This window comes from Mytilus californianus, unplaced genomic scaffold, assembly GCF_021869535.1.
Source record: "Mytilus californianus isolate M0D057914Y unplaced genomic scaffold, xbMytCali1.0.p SCAF_2, whole genome shotgun sequence".
In the NCBI taxonomy this organism is placed as follows: domain Eukaryota; kingdom Metazoa; phylum Mollusca; class Bivalvia; order Mytilida; family Mytilidae; genus Mytilus; species Mytilus californianus.
Window position 1 is genome coordinate 5,370,832 of NW_026262668.1, and position 19,075 is coordinate 5,389,906.

The 19,075-nt window shown below is 31.4% G+C and overlaps 1 protein-coding gene across 3 annotated transcripts in view; it reads left to right on the top strand.

Annotated features, from left to right (window-relative positions):
- LOC127729137 (rhomboid-related protein 2-like) overlaps nt 1-19,075 on the top strand; it is a 33,790-nt gene that overhangs the window by 4,004 nt on the left and 10,711 nt on the right. The window contains exons 1-5 of one of the 3 annotated variants that reach the window (XM_052236790.1): nt 7,043-7,057; nt 7,659-8,376; nt 14,587-14,610; nt 16,653-16,808; nt 17,586-17,744. In XM_052236790.1, coding sequence (XP_052092750.1) covers nt 7,822-8,376; nt 14,587-14,610; nt 16,653-16,808; nt 17,586-17,744 — 894 coding nt within the window. In that variant the 5' untranslated portion in view covers nt 7,043-7,057; nt 7,659-7,821. Of the gene's footprint in view, nt 1-1,323; nt 1,371-7,042; nt 7,058-7,658; nt 8,377-14,586; nt 14,611-16,652; nt 16,809-17,585; nt 17,745-19,075 lie in introns of those variants that run through there. The other 2 variants (XM_052236793.1, XM_052236792.1) reach the window with 2 other exon arrangements.

Consider the following 19,075-nt stretch of genomic DNA (forward strand, 5'->3'; position numbering starts at 1 on the left):
GTTAAAAGAATTTGCATCCATTGTTTGATACAAAAACATAAGCTATATATATCTAAACATACTAATAGCCATGTCCCAACTGAATAGTAGATAACAACTACCACATTCAAACCAAACCAAATTAAAACGTAATATATTTGTAAAACATAAATCTGCAGAAAAAATTTCAAACCATGCATGTGGCTTTGTTCTTTACAAAGAAAAAGGCTTGCTTATTTCAGGCAAAATAACTTATTTTCAAAACGTTTATATTTTACATGTTTCCTAGTTATATTTCATGACCAATTTTGTCCCCTGAAATATTCTAATGTTCAAATGTTTTAGACAACTTATATTATCTTGTTCAACTAACAACAAAAATCTCTTTAAAAGATGCTGATATTTTTTTCTCAAATATATAAATTGTTTTAATCTTCAATTAATGTTATGATTAATTTTATTTATCAAGATTGGCCCCCCCCCCCCCCCCCCCCCACCTCCAATTTATTTAATATATTTTAGTATACCCTTAAATAGAGATTTCATACAAGTAGCAAATCTATCCTGTTGACAAATTTTTGGACAAACATATGTTGCAAACCTTTGCAGCTTATATTCTCTAAAAATGACTATTGGAAGCAATAGGACCCGTTTTCATATTTAAAATTCTCCAGGATCAGATCAAACATCAAATTGGACTTTAAAATAAGCTACCCCAGTAGGAAACCTATACATGCCTGCTCTTTGTCAAATAGAATAGCAAGATTTTAATCAGAAGCAGGATGAAATACCAAGGTAGGACTATATAAGGAACATTTCACAAAAGTTAAGTCTACGTCCTTACGTCAGATTAATTGACATTTCCAATGTCCCACTGTCAAATAATTAATGTCATAAATATGTTCATGTTTTTACAGATGGTACAAAAAAGAAATCAAACTTAGGAACACTAAAGCCATTAGAATGGAATGCTACTGGTTTTACATATTTATTGGTAATACAGTGTGACAGTTTGAACATTTTTGTGCCATTGCATGCTGTGTTCATCAAATGTTGATATCTGTGTTGGGTTTTTGGTCAAACCATTGAAAAAAACTCAAACAAATGAAACTGAGGAAAGATTTTTTTCCTTGTTCTTAGAAATGTTTTTAAAGAAAGATACACTCTTGTGTTCTCCTCACAATAATACATTATTTTACATGACATTTTATTTTAAAGTCTTAAGAGAATGTCGAAACTGAAAATGAAAGTACCATAAATTCAACATTGATATCAACATAAACCTAAATATTTCCCACTGTCTTAAGAATGATAAAATACAAGTTCAATTTATTTTTTATACAGCCAAATATGATTTTGAGAAAACTGATACAGTTGGTTTCTTGGAGACGGTGAGAATATAATTAATACATGTAGTATCATCAAGAGCTTACAATTAATTTGAATGTTTTGGATAAAGGTTCACCACACATGGATAAGATCATACTTTAGACTTTGTACAGTTGTCACAAAATTTTTTCATTTAATGAAAGGAAATGGTGAAAATTATGAAATAGTAAATGTTCATTTCATGATAGTTTTTTGGTATATTTTTCAAAGTAATTCATGTAATTGAATTTAAAGTTTTTGTTTGAAGATAGAATCCAATAACAATAGACACCAGACATGAAAAGCATTGCTATGATCCTGTTTGGTGAGCCATATTGGCTTAAATAACCAATCTTCTTTTCTTCTACTTTTATCTTTTTCTTTGGCTGCTATCTCATTTACAAAAAGACTATTGACAGTTTTATAATCACTGTGCATTCATTGTCAATTAAAGATCTCCTCTGGTACAGCCAAATTACTAGTGATAAATTCAGTCGTCCAGTGCAATTGTCTCTACCATCATTTTATAATTCTTAGTAAACTGGAAGCTAAATGGTGTGTTTATGGATATATCTAGGTTTTAAAGTGTAGTTATGTAAGCTATAACATCAATATTTTGAATTATAATTGATGCCATGTATATATGTCATCGGTTTTTTGTTCAATGTCCAGTGGCAAATATTTCATACATTTTGTCTGAAGTTTTCATCTGACTTATATGACAGTTGCATATTTTCATGATTCCATCACTTATGAAAATCAATATTTTTCCTGATTAAGTGGCCTTTTAATTTACATTACTTGTACGACTTTGTCCCCAGCAGAGCTATAGAAAAACAGTACATTAACGGGTGTTACATGGACACTTTTTAGATGATACACGACACTTTTTAGTTGTTACATGGACACTTTTTATGAATAGAATCACTCGTGCATGATCAGTGAGTTCAAGGGCACTTTAAATTTCAATTAGATTTGAACTCTTTGTTTCACCGACATATTCCCTGTATTTTTTATTAAAATATTTACGTTGGCATCAATAACTATATTTTTTTCAAACAATTCCAGTATTTTACTACTCATATCAGTACACTAAGGGATTGACCATTTTACTTCAAAAGGAGGGTTATAGCTTTTTCCTAAAAAAATATTCTGATCCCTAATTTTATGAGAAAAAATATATTGTGGTCAAGCAGATGACGAAATAATGTTCTGATTCCTGATTTTCCGAATCCTGATTATAATAGTGCTAATTTCTAAAAAAAATATTTGGGTGATAGTGTTGAAAAACTAAATAATTTTCTTACTCAGAAGAAAACATACCCCCCTTTTGAAGCTAAATGGTCGGTCTGTAAAGGTAATTTTTTCTTCTTCAATATATGGACATGAGTAGTATTCTGGACAACGCTGAAAGTAGAGAAATGCTGGTACCGACAATTATATTTCAATAAAAAAGACAGGAAATATATATAAAAAAAATCAAATCTAATCAAAAGATAAAATCCCTATCAACTCACCAATGCACGATTGATCCTATAAATAAAAAGTGTCCTTGTAATACATGTTCAAATAGGCAGCAAATCTTGAAGAAAATCATTCAACTTATGTTACTAATTTTGGACGGTAAGCTGCGATTGGATCATATTGTGACACTTGTTTAATCCTGATCAACACTATGAGAGACAAATAAAAACCTATAAGCATGAATTTTTTTTTTTTTAAATCCCAAATATATGCCTATATATATCTAATAACAAGACAAAATCCATTATTTCATAACATTTCATTTACTAATTAATGAAATAGAAAATTCATTCTTTTTATACATTTATTTTGATATTGAATTCATATATATTGAATTCCTATATATTGAATTACTATATATTGAATTCCTATATATTGAATTACTATATATTGAATTCCTATATATTGAATTACTATATATTGAATTCCTATATATTGAATTACTATATATTGGATTCCTATATATTGAATTTATATATTTGGGAGCAAACGTACGATTTTTATTATTTTTTAAAGGGGAATGGGGGAATGGAATGGCATATCCTGCATTTTTTCAACAAAAAAAGGATCAAGCCTGTTTAGATAAAATTTATTTTAACACCCCCCCCCCCCCCCCCCCCCCCCTTTCCGTTTTTCCCCAAATAAAAATCAAATGTTAGCTTGCTTACCTCTGAAATCTTTTTCATACATTACTTACTTGCACAGTTGCATTTTAAAAGTCTCATATGTGTACGACATTCATCTTTTACTTGACATGGTTCTTTTTTTATAAAATTATTAGATTCTTGAATTTCTTGAGAAAAAACTCTCGGCTGAAGGGAAGTGAAAAAAAAGTTTGTTTAAACTGTAACTTATATTAACTGGTATATGGCCATTTAAGTTTCTAATCTGTTTAATTACCACTTCTAAATGCAAAATGTACTTCTTCTTTCTTGAGATGTCGTACAAGTCAGATACAAAACAAAGGTAACAAAAAACAGGCCGGAAACAAACTGCCGTATAGTTTTTCTGCACTTGTAGTCAGGTCAAGGTCCTCGGCTAACGCCTCGGACCTTCACCTGACTACTAGTGCAGGAAAACTATCCGGCAACGGTTGTTACCGGCCTGTTTCTTTGTTACCTTTGTATTGTATCTAATACATGTCTGTAAGTAATGGTTAACTTTATTCGATCTATTGAACTGTTGTAAGATGAACATGTTTACCAGATGGTCATATCTTACCTTGACCTAGTTTTCATGATTTGATCTTTGTTTGTTCTTATTAAGTTTCATTATTAGGTCAATTCTTCAGTTTCTAGGTATTGATAAGTGCTTATATATGTGAACTGTATTAATAAGTGTCTTTGTGTATTTAACAAATGGATTTTTAACATTTTATTTAGTCTCTTACAATGACTAGGTACAACATCTCTGCATGTTCACAATTATTTCATGTAGAAGTACTAGTATATGTACAAGGATTTGGATTACAGCACATATATATCTGTGTTCATTATCATCATGATCACTTAAAAACAAGGTGCTCACATTCACTATTATCATACATGATTTATTATCCTTCAGGAGTACCTGAGATCATCCCCAGTTTTTGGTGGGGTTCATGTTGCTCAGTCTTTAGTTTTCTGTGTTGTGTTTTTTGTACTGTTGTTTGTCTTAAATAGGTCTTTTTTTATTTTTTTGTCATAGTGTTGTCAGTTTATTTTTGACTAATGAGTTTGCACATTTCCCTTTGGTATCTTTTGCCTCTCTTTCATTACATGCATCTTCAAGATATTTTTTTGAGGTTTCTATAATAGAACTACAATTTATTGAATCTGTGTCATGGTATTTCTTTTGAGCTTGTAGTCTTGTCCTGTTAGTAAATATGAAATGTAAAGATTGGTGTGTGACCTGAACTGGTTTTCAAGGACATTTACTTCTGTAGTATATTATACATAGTACCTTAATTAACTTCTTTACACTTGCTTCAGATTGAGCTGACATGCAAGTCATTTTGGACTCTTGTGGATAATTGTCTCATTGGCAGTTATACCACAACTCAATTGTAATTTTTGTCTCGGCTTGACAGAGTCAAAAAGCGAGACATGGGTATGCTGTTTCCGGCGGTGGCGGCGGCGTCAACAATGTGTTAGTTTGTGATTAGGTCTAGTTTATGGTGTACCACTAGTGGTATGTAAATGGTATTTGGTATGCAGTTGTATTAGCATTGGCACATCTCATTACCATGGAGATTATTTGGCCCTGCCCCCTCAGTCATGGTCTATTGACTTCTAAACTTTGCTTAGTTTACATGTATTAGTTTGTGATTAGGTCAGTTTATGGGGAACCACTAGTGGTAGGTCAATAATATTTGGTATGCAGTTGTATAAGCATTGGCATATCTCATTTCCATGGAGATTATTTGGCCCAACCCCTCAGTCATGGTCTATTGACTTTGAAAATTTTGCTTAGTTTTCATGTTATAGTTCGTGATTAGGTCAGTTTAAGGGGGACCTTTAGTGGTAGGCCAATGTTAATTGGTATGCAGTTGTATAAGCATTAGCACATCTCTTTTCCATGGAGAATATTTGGCTCCGCCCCCTCAGTCATGGTCTATTGACTTTGAAAATTTTGCTTAGTTTTACATATGTATTAATTTGTGATTAGGTCCGTTTAAGATGAACCACTAATGTTTAGTCAATGATATTTTGTATGCAAATGTATTGGCATTTGCAAGTTTCATTTCCATGGAGATTATATAACCCCACCCCCTCATTATGGTTCATTGACTTTGAAACTTTTACATAGTTTACAAGTTATTGTTTGTGTTTAGGTTTGTTTAAAGGGAACGACTTATGAAAAGTCAATGGTATTTGGTATGCAGTTGTATTAGCATTGGCACATCTCATTTCCATGCAGATTGTTTAGCCCTGTACCTTCAGTCATGGTTAGTTGACTTTGAATATTTGCATAACTTACATGTTTAAGTATTGCTATTTTAATTTCAACATTTGCGTTATCAAAATAACAATAGACGAGACATATCTCTGTGTTAACAGTTTATTATTTCTATATATAGTATTCATAATGTTGAGTATTTTTTCAATTGATGAAAAGAATTCTCAGTAATTGATAAAAACAAGAACGCCTACACAAATAAAAAAACAATATTCAAGGACTTTTACAGGCTTAGTGTGTCAACAGTGTTTTTCTTATGTATTAATCCATAAAATTGAGAATGGAAATGGGGAATATGTCAAAGAGGCAACAACCCGACCAAAGAACAGAAAACAGCCAAAGGCCACCAATGGGTTTTCAACGCAGCGAGAAAATCCCGCACCTGGAGGTGGTCCCAAGCTGGCCCCTAAATAAAATTGTGTACTAGTTATGTGAAAATGGACGTCACACTAAACTCCAAAACATATAAATGAACTAAAATTAAAAAACATACAAGACTAACAAAGACCAGAGGCTCCTGACTTGGGACAGGCGCAAAAATGTGGCGGGGTTATACATGTTTTGTGAGATGTCTTTTCTGAATAGAAGATGAAATTTAAAAACTATTTAAACAGCTATAACATTGAGTGTTTCACTGCTTGTAGTGTTGTATTTGCACAGAATTGACATGTTTTTATATATAGCTAAATAGTTATAATGATGTACATATATGTTGAACTTAAACATTCTTGGAGTTCGGTATTTTTGGTATTTAACTTTGTACTTTCATTTCTCAGATTTAATACTTAACATGGTAATTAAAAGACTGGACAGGTCATTTTGATTTATACACAAGTTCGCCTATAAATTCATATATTTGTTTTCTTTCATCATAAGACTAAATTGCACCTACCAGTCTGCAGTATTCCCAAAAATGACCTACCTGTACTCTTTTACTTTCAATAGACTGTGAATTCTTATAATATACACAAATGTACCCATTATTAACATCTGTAGTATACTCTGCAAGTCTCTTATGACATGCAACTTTTATTCTGAATCTTACATAACAGTGAAGAATTTAAATGATTGGTATCTCTCAATCAGTGATTAGAATTATATAATTATTTTAACAGTATTATGTCTACCTTTATTTGGTTATGCTTCAGTACATGTCCATTGTTCTGTCTGTGTATTTAATCCTGTGTGTTTTAAATCTCCATTTAAACTTTCGGAGACCACAGGTTTATTTGCTGGTCAATACATACATGTATGCTTGTTTTACCACTTTGCAACATTAGGACTTATTGTAGAATTTCTCTTGTATGCGACCACCTTTGATCGGCTGCCGTAACAATTTTAGCATACAGTGGAATTCACTTATTTTGATCTTTCTTTGAAAAAAGGTAGGATTTTATTGCCACTTGAATGAATTTTGTTTGAAGAAATATGTTTATAAAATCTTCATCTACTAAAATGTTGAGTGCTAAAAAATTACAATAAAAAAGCATTTAAATATATTCATGATTTAAATTGATCATGGGCACTCTAGATTTATTTTACCTGAGTCTATTATTGGTCACTTATTTTAACAATACAAACATTTGAATTTTGACCTGACAAATATATTGTTTAGGGTTAAGGACTATATCAGTCGGCAAATTGATTAATTGGAGAATATTATTTTTAACTTGATTCACCGGTTCTATGTTTATAAATAATTTAATAGTAAATGGAAGATTTGATATAGGTGAAAACATATAGAACTTAATGTAAACATGGTAAAAGAAATAATGTCAAAGTAGTGAATTCCACTTTAAGCTTGAATTGATTTCCGTTAACCAATACCTTCATTTTTTTGGTGTCTGCAGAAGGTAGAATACAGCATTCCAGAATATTGATATAGAAGATTGTCAAAATAGATTTATTTTTCAATAGAGTCAGGATTACTTTGTGCAAGATTTCAATAGTAGAATTTTTCGTATTTAGTAGCTTTATAAAAAAGTGCTCACATTCTAAAAGTGAATCAAAAGTATGGAATATCGCCAGCCTAGATCTGAAATATATCTCCAACCAGAAGTAGGTAATTACCACCAGCCTCGTTCAGAAATTCTTGTTCATGGTCGGTCATACAGACAACCTGAGCAAAGAGCAGTTCAGTATGTAACGAGGGAACAACCCAGATATATTGTTAGACAAAATCAGCAATTATCTCCACAATATGTGGTCAGAGAAAGGAGTAGATCACCATATATGATAAGCAATGACCAATCTCCACAATATGTGGTCAGGGAAAGGAGTAGATCGCCGTATACAATAAGTAACGGACAGTCTCCACAATATGTGGTCAGAGAAAGGAGTAGATCACCATATTTGATAAGTAATGGTCAATCTCCGCAATATGTGGTCAGAGAAAGGAGTAGATCCCCATATATGATTACTAATGGTGACTCCATTTCACCTCGCTATATATCAGAAAATCCATATGCTGTGAAAGATAAAAATATTCTTTTGTCAAATGGAAATACACGTTACATAAGCAGATATCAACCTAGGCCCCTAACAGAATTGGAGTTAGATATGTACAAGGTATACTATATTTTCTGTTCATTAATACATGTACGTGATGTATTCATGAATGCGATATGTCCCTAGCTTCAGTGTGTAAGGTTCAATTTTCAGGGAATTTGGGTGTATATTTTATATGTTCAGATATGAATTCCTCCATACTTTGGGGCCTCGGTGGCCGAGTGGTCTAAATAGTCGAATTACTGTAATACTAGCCAGTCAACACTGAGGTTGTGAGTTCAAATCCCCCACGGGGCAGTTGCACTCGACTCCAATCTTAATTGACTAGGATTGTCGGTTTTCCTATCAAAGGTCAGTGGTTCTCTCCGGGCACTCCGGCTTCCTCCACCAATAAAAACTGACCACCACGAAATAGCACAATTGTGTTGAAGGTGGTGTTAAACACCAATCGATCAATCAATCCTCCATTCTTAAAATAAAATGTACAGAATATTATTTACTAGAAACAGATCCTGTAAAAATTAACATATGAGCTGAATGACACTTTCTTTGAAATGTATATCCAGGGGGCGTATACGGCGTACGCCTCCCTTTGATCGTCAAACATAAAAAAATCTCATGTTTTTCTTGATTTATATGATTTTTCGAGCATAAAATTGTCCAAAATTTGATTCTACTCGATCCCGCCCGTTGCTTTATATACAGTATTTTGAACTTACTTGCATTTTGAAAATCCTAGATCTGCCCCTGGTTTATACTGTGAAGTGGAAAACTTTTACAAGTTGTTTATATTTTTTGATTTGCAAACATGATAATGAGGGTGAAAATTTCACCTTTCATGAATTTGTTCTCTTTGGGAATATCAGTAGCCATTAGTATCAGGGACAAGAAAAATGTGAAAATGAAATCTCCAAAGGTTTGGCCCTAGAAATTGCAAATTTAATGTCCGTGAAAATAAATCCCTTTTCAATAATGATTTTTTGGTTGTGATGTATTTGTAACAAAAAATTTGTTCCGGTGTGACATTTGTTCCACCGGAACAAATGTCATAGGAAATATGTTCCACCGGAATTTATATCACAGAAAATATGTTCCATCACTGTAAAATTTGTTCCAGAACTAATTTTTTTTACCAAATGTGAAATAAGTTCGGGAACAAAATTTACAGCTCCATGAGTTTTGTTCCAATGTTAAAAGTTTTAAAAAAGTGAAATAATGGGGTACATTTGCAATTGAAGGCATGACTGTAACTATAGGATGAAGAAAAGAAAAAAAGGCATCGGAAATGTATCATAATTTGTTTTTATGTTTTATGTGGTATTCCTTCTTGCTTCCTGTTAACTGTCATGGGTGTTCTAGTCAGTCATGTACTTATGTCATGGCACATGTACAGTTTCAAAAGAGTGTCTTTTGTTTCTTCATGGCTTTTAATATAATTGATCAGTCACTTTGTCCTTTTTAAATTAGTAAAAATGTTTATCTTTAACTATACTTTTTTATGCCCCATTTATGGACATTATGTTTTCTGGTCTGTGTGTCGTTTGTCCGTCCGTTCGTCCGTCCGTTTGTTCGTCCGTTCGTCCGTCTGTCCCGCTTCAGGTTAAAGTTTTTGGTCGGTAGTTTTTGATGAAGCTGAAGTCCAATCAACTAGAAACTTAGTACACATGTTCCCTATGATATGATCTTTCTAATTTTAATGCCAAATTAGTGTTTTTACCCCATTTCAAGGTCCACTGAACATAGAAAATGATAGTGCGGATGGGGCATCCGTGTACTATGAACACATTTTTGTTTTCTGAATGATTTTTCTTATTCTACTCTTTTCTGGTTCTTAAGTGTCATTTTGATATTTTATTAAACATTTGCTATACTTCACAGGATCCAAATTGGATTTTACACTTTTGATTTATTACATTATCAATATATAATACATGTTTTATACAGTACTTGAATGATAACTTTAAACTCACTTGTGACAAATGCTAGGTATATAAGATAACTTGTTTAACCAGTGGAACATATTTCACAGGCAAGGAACTTATTTCACCAGGTGAGGAACAAATCTCACAAACCCAGAACTTATTTCACCAGGTAAGGAACAAATCTCACAAACCCGGAACTTATTTCACTAGGTAAGGAACAAATTTCACCAAATCCAGAACTTATTTCACCAGGTAAAGTGTGGAACTTATTTTATAGAGATGGAACAAATTATATAGAAACTATCTGTGAAAAAAGTTCTCCCAGAACATATTTCCTGTGATATAAGTTCCATTGGAACTTTTTTCACAGGAACAAATTTTGGCTCACATATTCTATGCATTGTTTCTTTGTTATTTGATGATTTTAAAACATTTTACAATGGACTGAAGTAACAAAAAGAAACATTTGATAGAGGTTTTTTTTTTACAAATGAGTGTTAATTCACCTTCTTATAAACTTCTGAAATCTCTGTGTAATGGGATCTTATTGTACAGAGACATTGGTACTGAATAATTAATGATTTGGATTCTAAAGTAAGAAAGACTGATTAAAGGTTTGACATGTATCAAATTTTCCTTGGGGGAAATTCCTATCTAGGGTAAACATAAAGGAGCATTTATAATTTGATACAGAATAGACACTGTCTAATTGGACGTTGGAGATATTTTTATCACAATTTAAATTCTTATTTATCTGTTTAAAAAAAAAACGCCCAAATATACCAGGGTGATTGATTGTTGCTGTTTGCTAAACATCTAGTGCAAATATTTCGTGCATATTCAGAAGTAGAAAAAGAGGACAAATTAATGCAGTAGATGAGTTTAAACTCTGTGAAAATTTAAAACTACTTCATTTGGACTCTTTTGGATATATGTCTCAATGGCAATCGATCATACCATATCTCCTTATTTTATATTAGAATGTAGACTGCTTGAAAAGGTGTATGTTGGAAAGGGAAAGAAATTTGGCCTTGCAACAGAGATAATCAATCCTCAAACATGGCAATCACCATGATCACTCTACAGGAGGTGTCAACTGTGGGGGTTAACAGGAAGATGCTATAAAAAATTCCTGTCGGATCCTAGGACACTTATTTACTTCTTTGAAAATCAAAGTCATACTTCTTTCTGAATAGTTAAATATTAATGATAATGGCATCAATGTAAGACATCATGAGGTACGTTTACATATTGTACTTGTGATGCCCATTACAATTCGGGTTGTTATAGAAATGTAAAATGGAGATTGTTTTGTGTGAGATGGACATAATTTTACTGATATTGTCAAATATATTATTTCATGATTAATGGTTTCATATATGTGATAATTCGTTACAGATCAAGTGACATTAAAAAAGAACCGCTTACTTAAGGACTTTCTTATACACCCATCCAGGCAGTTTTTTGTCTTTTAAGTATTGTATTTCATATACATTGTGATAGATACAGTCATAAATTAAAGCTTGTAAAGTTTAAAAAAAGAAAAATACACACATCTACTAAGTGGAATAGTTTTGCTCTTATAAGTCCCCTACCCACGAAGTTGAAGGGGACTTTAGGTTTGCGCTCCGTCCGTCCGTCTGTCTGTCTGTCTGTCAGTCCGGCAAATCAGTTTTCCACACCTTTTTTCTTGTGCTTGAAGATATTGATTTGATATTTTGTAAATAGTTTCATCATGACAAGTTACAGATCAAGTTCAATTTTGTTCCGGTCTGATGATTTTGTGCAGAGTTATGGTCCTTTGACTTAGAAAATTCACTCAAATAATCAGTTTTCCGCACTTTTTTTTGTCATGCATGAAGATATTGATTTGAAAATTTGTATATGGTTTTATCATGACAAGTTACAGATCAAGTTCAAATTTTGTTCCGGTCTGATGATTTTGTGCAGAGTTATAGTCCTTGGACTTCGAAAATTCACTTAATCAGTTTTCATTTATTTAGATAATGCATTGGTCCTTGTCTATATCAGGTAGAAAATAATTGTGATGCAATCTCATCAGTAATTACATACAGTAAAAATATGCTTTTTTAGTGTATTGTTTATTTAGTTGTCATATTTGAAGAGCTTATAAAACATTACTCCTATATGAAAGACAAAATTGTAAATCAGTTATATAGTTTGCACAAAAAATTCAACATTTAAAAGCAAAATGAACAGTTTTTGTAGATAGTGGATTTTTTTATAACTATATGACTGTTCATGATTGGCTGTTTTAATAACTATTTGACTTTTCATGATTGGCTGTTTTAATAACTATATGACTGTTCATGATTGGCTGTTTTTATAACTATATGACTGTTCATGATTATGACTGTGCATGCATGATTGGCTGTTTTTACAACTATATGACTGTGCATGCATGATTGGCTGTTTTTATAACAATGAGTATGCTCATGATGATTATTGTAAATGAAATAATTGTCTAAAACTCTTAATTTGCTGTGACCCGGCCAACCAACCAAGATGGGCGCCATGGCTAAAAATAGAACATAGGGGGAAAATGTAGATTTTGGCTTATATCTCTGAAACCAAAGCATTTGGAGCAAATCTGACATGGGGTAAAATTGTTTATCAGGTCAAGATCTATCTGACTTGGAATTTTCAGATGAATCGGACAACCTGTTGTTGGGTTGCTGCCCCTGAATTGGTAATTTTAAGGAAATTTTGCCGTTTTTGGTTATTATCTGGAATATTATTATAGATAGAGATAAACTGTAAACAGCAACAATGTACAGATGTCAGCAAAGTAAGATCTACAAATAAGTCAACTTGACCAAAATGGTCAGTTGACCCCTTAAGGAGTTATTGCCCTTTATAGTCAATTTTTCACCATTTTTCGTAAATTTTTGTAATCTTTTACAAAAATCTCTCCTCTGAAACTACTTAGACAAATTTAACCAAACTTGTCAACAATCATCATTAGGGTATCTAGTTTAAAAAATATGTTCGATGACCCCGCCCGCGAACCAAGATGGCTGACATGGCTAAAAATAGTACATAGGGTAAAATGCAGTTTTTGGCTCATATCTCTGAATCCAAAGCATTTAGAGCAAATCTGAATGGGGTGAAATTGTTTATCAGGTCAAGATCTATCTGGCTTGGAATTTTCAGATGAATCGGACAACCCGTTGTTGGGTTGCTGCCCCTGAATTGGTACTTTTGAAAAAATTTTGCAGCTTTTGGTTATTATCTTGAATATTATTATAGATAGAGATAAACTGTAAACAGCAATAATGTACAGCAAAGTAAGATCTACAAATAAGTCAACATGACCAAAATTGTCAATTGACCCCTTAAGGAGTTATTGCCCTTTATAGTCAATTTTTTTACAATTTTCATAAATTTTGTAAATTTTTGTAAATTTTTACAAAATATTTTCCACTGTAACTACTGAGCCAAGTTCATTATAGGTAGAGATAATTGTAAGCAGCAAGAATGTTCAGTAAAGTAAGATCTACAAACACATCACCATCACCAAAACACAATTTTGTCATGAATCCATCTGTGTCCTTTGTTTAATATGCACATAGACCAAGGTGAGCGACACAGGCTCTTTAGAGCCTCTAGTTTCCTGTTCTGATAAATAATCATAGAATACCTCCAATGTTCATGAGTTATCTCCCATTTCCCCCTGTCCTTATAAAGTATATTCAATGTTCATGAGTTATCTCTCATTTCCCACAGCTCTTTTATAATATCTTCAATGTTCCTGAGTTATCTCCCATTCCCCCCTGTTCTTATAAAGAATATTCAATGTTCACGGTTTATCTCCCATTTCCCCATGCCCATTAAATTTATGAAGTGGTTTTTTTTCTCATTTTAATGCTGACACTATGTAGTGAAATAATGCCTACATGAATTAAGATGATTTAAATTCTAATAGTTCATTATAATTTAGATGATGAATTAGTAATAACTAAGAAATATAACTTTAAATCAAAAGTATCTATATGTACTTGATATACATAATGTATATATATATATTTATTGCTGATCTACAAACCTGAATAATTTTTAAGCAGTATTTGTAGCTTTAATGTGTTTAAAGGTCTAAAAACTTTAGAAGATCTATAAAGTCAATGATAAATCAGGTTCATCTTATAACTATGTCTCTTACATAAATTAGTCAGGTTTCTCTTTGTAGTATTGATATTTTAAGTCATGACCTATTTCCATTGAACTTAATCTAGCTTAAAATGTATTTTCTTTTCTGCAAAAATTATTCTTTTATAAATAAATTTGTACTAATTATATTCTTTTTCTTTTTTCCTTGTTATGACAACAGAGATACAAGCCAATATTTGATCGGGTGAGTACCATATTTTTTAGCAGAATTCTTATGTGGTTGATAATTAGGTTAACTTCTTTAATGAGCAGAAGTTAACAAATATCATGTGATTGTTTGCTGTTTTAGAATAATTAGTTTCCAAGTTGTATCATCAATTCTAGAACTTTTTACATTGTCAATATTGTGAAAACTTGTTTATTTTTCTCTTTGTGTGAACAAATCCTTAATATAAATTTCTTTACAATTTGTCCGCTAATCAGAGTATAAAATCAAACTAAAGAAAAAAATCACACTGCATTTAGGCTTGTGTCATGTGATAATAATGTTATGTCAGGGCTAATCTCTCAAAGATATTGTTTACTAAATAAGATTTTTTATTATTCAGAAAGCTATCTCTTCTTTGATATTTTCCTATGTATTTATTGATGATTATGGAATCCACTCAACCAAAGTGTCAACAACACTAAATTCCTTATAAAAGTAACTAACAGATAACATAATATAAAATCACTGAAGAGAAAAAAAAGTAAAACTATTAAAATACAGTGAAATCTGTTTTGATTGAACTACTTCCTGACAATATTTATTGTTTTGATTAGACATTTATTGGTTGACTCAAGTTGAATTACAATGTACTAATTATAATAATGGTCATTTTTTGTCCTAATGCAAGAGGTCAGTTTAAACAGGTTTTGCTGTCTATTTAGTGAAATACAAGTTAACTGTGATAACTACAATAACAATGATGTAGATACATTTATTTAAATACGGTATATACATTCTTATGAAAAATAAAAACATTAAATGGTTTAAAAATTCATTTTTTTCAAGATTTATGATATGGAAAAAAAATAAGAGTTACTAGTAAATTAGTAATTCTCCAAACCTGTAGACTCTTATCATAAGTAATAATGCCAATAAACTTTCTTCACATTAAATGGTTGATGTAATGGTTTGCTTTGAGTTGGTGTCAAAAAGGGAAACAAAAACCTGTAACAATGGTGTAACAAAAAGTATCTTAAAGAACAAACAACTTCTTGTATATTATGACAGTTCAGAATCCCAATAAATTCTATTTGATTCTGGGTTTCCAAAAAAAACCATTTGGGTCAGCTGAACATTTTTTTGTCCCTGTTTTTGATCTCTTGCTTGTGTTGCTAAAGGTATTCAAGCCAATCAAGGTTACCACCAGGAATTCATAATCAAGGGGAAGAAATCGGATCAAAATTTGGAATGTTTTTTTCTTTTATGCATTCTCAATATCATTTCGTTTTTTTCTATGGTATAGTTACTGTCTCATTGACATATATCCACTTCTCTTTTAGTTTATTTGTACACATGTCAGTACATAACAACTGCTTTGTCTTGACATAAAGTTTTATTTATTTCTTACACTGACAGTACAGAACAACTGCTTTGTCTTGACATAAAGTTTTATTTATTTCTTACACTGACAGTACAGAACAACTGCTTTGTCTTGACATAAAGTTTTATTTATTTCTTACACTGACAGTACATAACAACTGCTTTGTCTTGACATAAAGTTTTATTTATTTCTTACACTGACAGTACAGAACAACTGCTTTGTCTTGACATAAAGTTTTATTTATTTCTTACACTGACAGTACAGAACAACTGCTTTGTCTTGACATAAAGTTTTATTTATTTCTTACACTGACAGTACAGAACAACTGCTTTGTCTTGACATAAAGTTTTATTTATTTCTTACACTGACAGTACATAACAACTGCTTTGTCTTGACATAAAGTTTTATTTATTTCTTACACTGACAGTACAGAACAACTGCTTTGTCTTGACATAAAGTTTTATTTATTTCTTACACTGACAGTACAGAACAACTGCTTTGTCTTGACATAAAGTTTTATTTATTTCTTACACTGACAGTACAGAACAACTGCTTTGTCTTGACATAAAGTTTTATTTATTTCTTACACTGACAGTACAGAACAACTGCTTTGTCTTGACATAAAGTTTTATTTATTTCTTACACTGACAGTACAGAACAACTGCTTTGCCTTGACATAAAGTTTTATTGATTGTAGCATGAACCTGATGGCGTACCTCTCAATCTCCTGAAGGAAGAATTAAAAGATGAAGGGATCACAGATCATATCCCAGAAGCGAGGCTACATCGTATCCTTGACAGAGCAGATAGGGATGGAGACGAAAGAATTGATTTTGTGGAATTCATGAAAATGGTAAGTACATGTATGCATATTGAGTGATAATAGAGCTGTGACTCTTTTCACAAAAAACTTATGAGTAAAAACACTTGTTATTCGTGAACAATTCAGTATAACTTACGACCAATTTTAATCGTAAGATTTTTTTGTGAAAATAGTCCCTGATATGTAGAAGGGTTTGCTTTGTTATACTGGTACTTATACTGGTACATGTACCAGTATATCATAAAGCAGTAATGTGAAAACACATGACAATCCAACTGCTTTTAGGATAGATTTTGTTCTGTTAATTAAAAAAATACTCATAAAAGACTGAGGTGATAAGAATTGCAGTATTATTTTTAAATGGCATTAAATGCATTCAAAGAAAACATCCAGAGATGGCAGTTAAGTCATAGTTTAATTGTACTCAGACTAAAAAAATCAGCCAATTTAAATACTGGATTTGATGTTATGTGCACCGTTTTTTGCTCCCAGGTACAGAGTAAAGTTTAATGATCAAAAGTCAAATTTTTCCAACAGTCTGAAGAAGACCAAGGAGACAATATTTCTATACCCTAGTCACCTTTGGGGTATCAGCTTAACATTAACTAGGACTAAGATTATAAGTTATTTTCTGTATATCATTTAATGCTCATATCGCTTTTACGCTAATTTAGAAGTTGCATATAATATTAAGAATTTTTATGAATGTCATGCATGGTAATGGTTACTTTAAGGGATTTTCATTTTGTTTAAAAAAAAAATCAGGAGAAGAATCAGATATGTAAAGTCTTATTGTTTTATTTTTAGATGACGACAGATGTAACAAAGGAAGAAAGATCAGCATTTCAGAGTGTTATTGGTGCTGCTGTGGCTGACATATTACCCAAGAGTATGAGGGAAGATTTTCTTGCCAATTACACCTGTAGACCACCACCTATATTTATGATATTTATAAGTTTAGTTGAGGTAATTACCTGGTACTCAATGAGAAATGTTCTCCTCCGTAATTACCTGGTACTCAATGAGAAATGTTCTCCTCCGTGGGCAATTTATACTTCATTCAGTCAGTGGTTAGAGATAATTAGACCACATGTGGGTATAATTGTATCATGACTTGTATTTTCAGTAATGTTTATCAGTAGCTAATACATTTTGACAATAATTGGTAGCTTTTTTGACAACAGTGACATGGATGTTTTATTTAATCATGTAGAATATAGGAGAACTTCTTTCTTTGCTCTTGATTTACAAAATTTTTCCACTGATCAATTTAAGATTTTAGCATGCTCGCTATGTTTCATATGTTGAATTTCAATAATTTGATATCATAACCCACTCACAATGTAAGAAGAATCTATACAATTTTGAACAGTTCATTATTTTTTAGTATTTGTATTTTGGAAAGCACATTTCATTTTCTTTCATAATATGTTCCATGGCAAATTCTGAAATTGCAATTATTAATCTCACATTTTTGTCCATTTTTCAACAATTGCAATTGTAAATACATTCATTAATTTCTTCCTAGAATGGCTACAATCTATAAATTATACAAAGTCAACAATTTAATTGAATAGATGTTATTTTTGTTATTGTAAATGAATGTTTGTTTTGATAAATTGAATTATCCAGAAAACATATATTTAGTATAAAACCTTAAAAGTTTTAAAGTAAAAATATTTTGTACTGTAAAGTTTTTGTTTTTCTTTAAAAAAAAAAAAAAAGAGAAGTCCAGTGTATTAAGATTTGTACTTGAAAATTTAAAAGAAATTTTTTTCTGTAATGAAAACGAAAACAAAGAAATTAAATAATAATGCAAAGGGTTTTTAAGAAAGATACAAAATTAGAGGCTATGATGTTAAAATTTGTACTTTGAAGCTTTAATTGAATCAAATTTTTGTGGTGGATTAAAATAACATCACAAATATCTACCCACTCATACTCACAAATATCTAATTCAACAAAAGTCACTTTAAATTTTACCTGGTAAAAGCTTGTACTTTTAAGCTTTAAATTAGCATTAATTCTGAAAAAAAAAGATTAATAAGAAAAATAAATTGCATTTAAAAAAAGTACATGTACCAAAATATCTACCCACTTATACTTATAAAATATCTAATAAATTAAAGTCCCTTTAACTTAACAAAAATTTATAGGATTCTTCCTAAATGTACAGAAGTAGGGCGCAATGCCAATGGTCAGAAGTCCTCCAAATTCCATAACTGAAACCGTCTTGTCATGAAGTTCTTAACTCAAAAATGGTTGTGAAGTTAGATGCTAATAGTATTTACATCTGG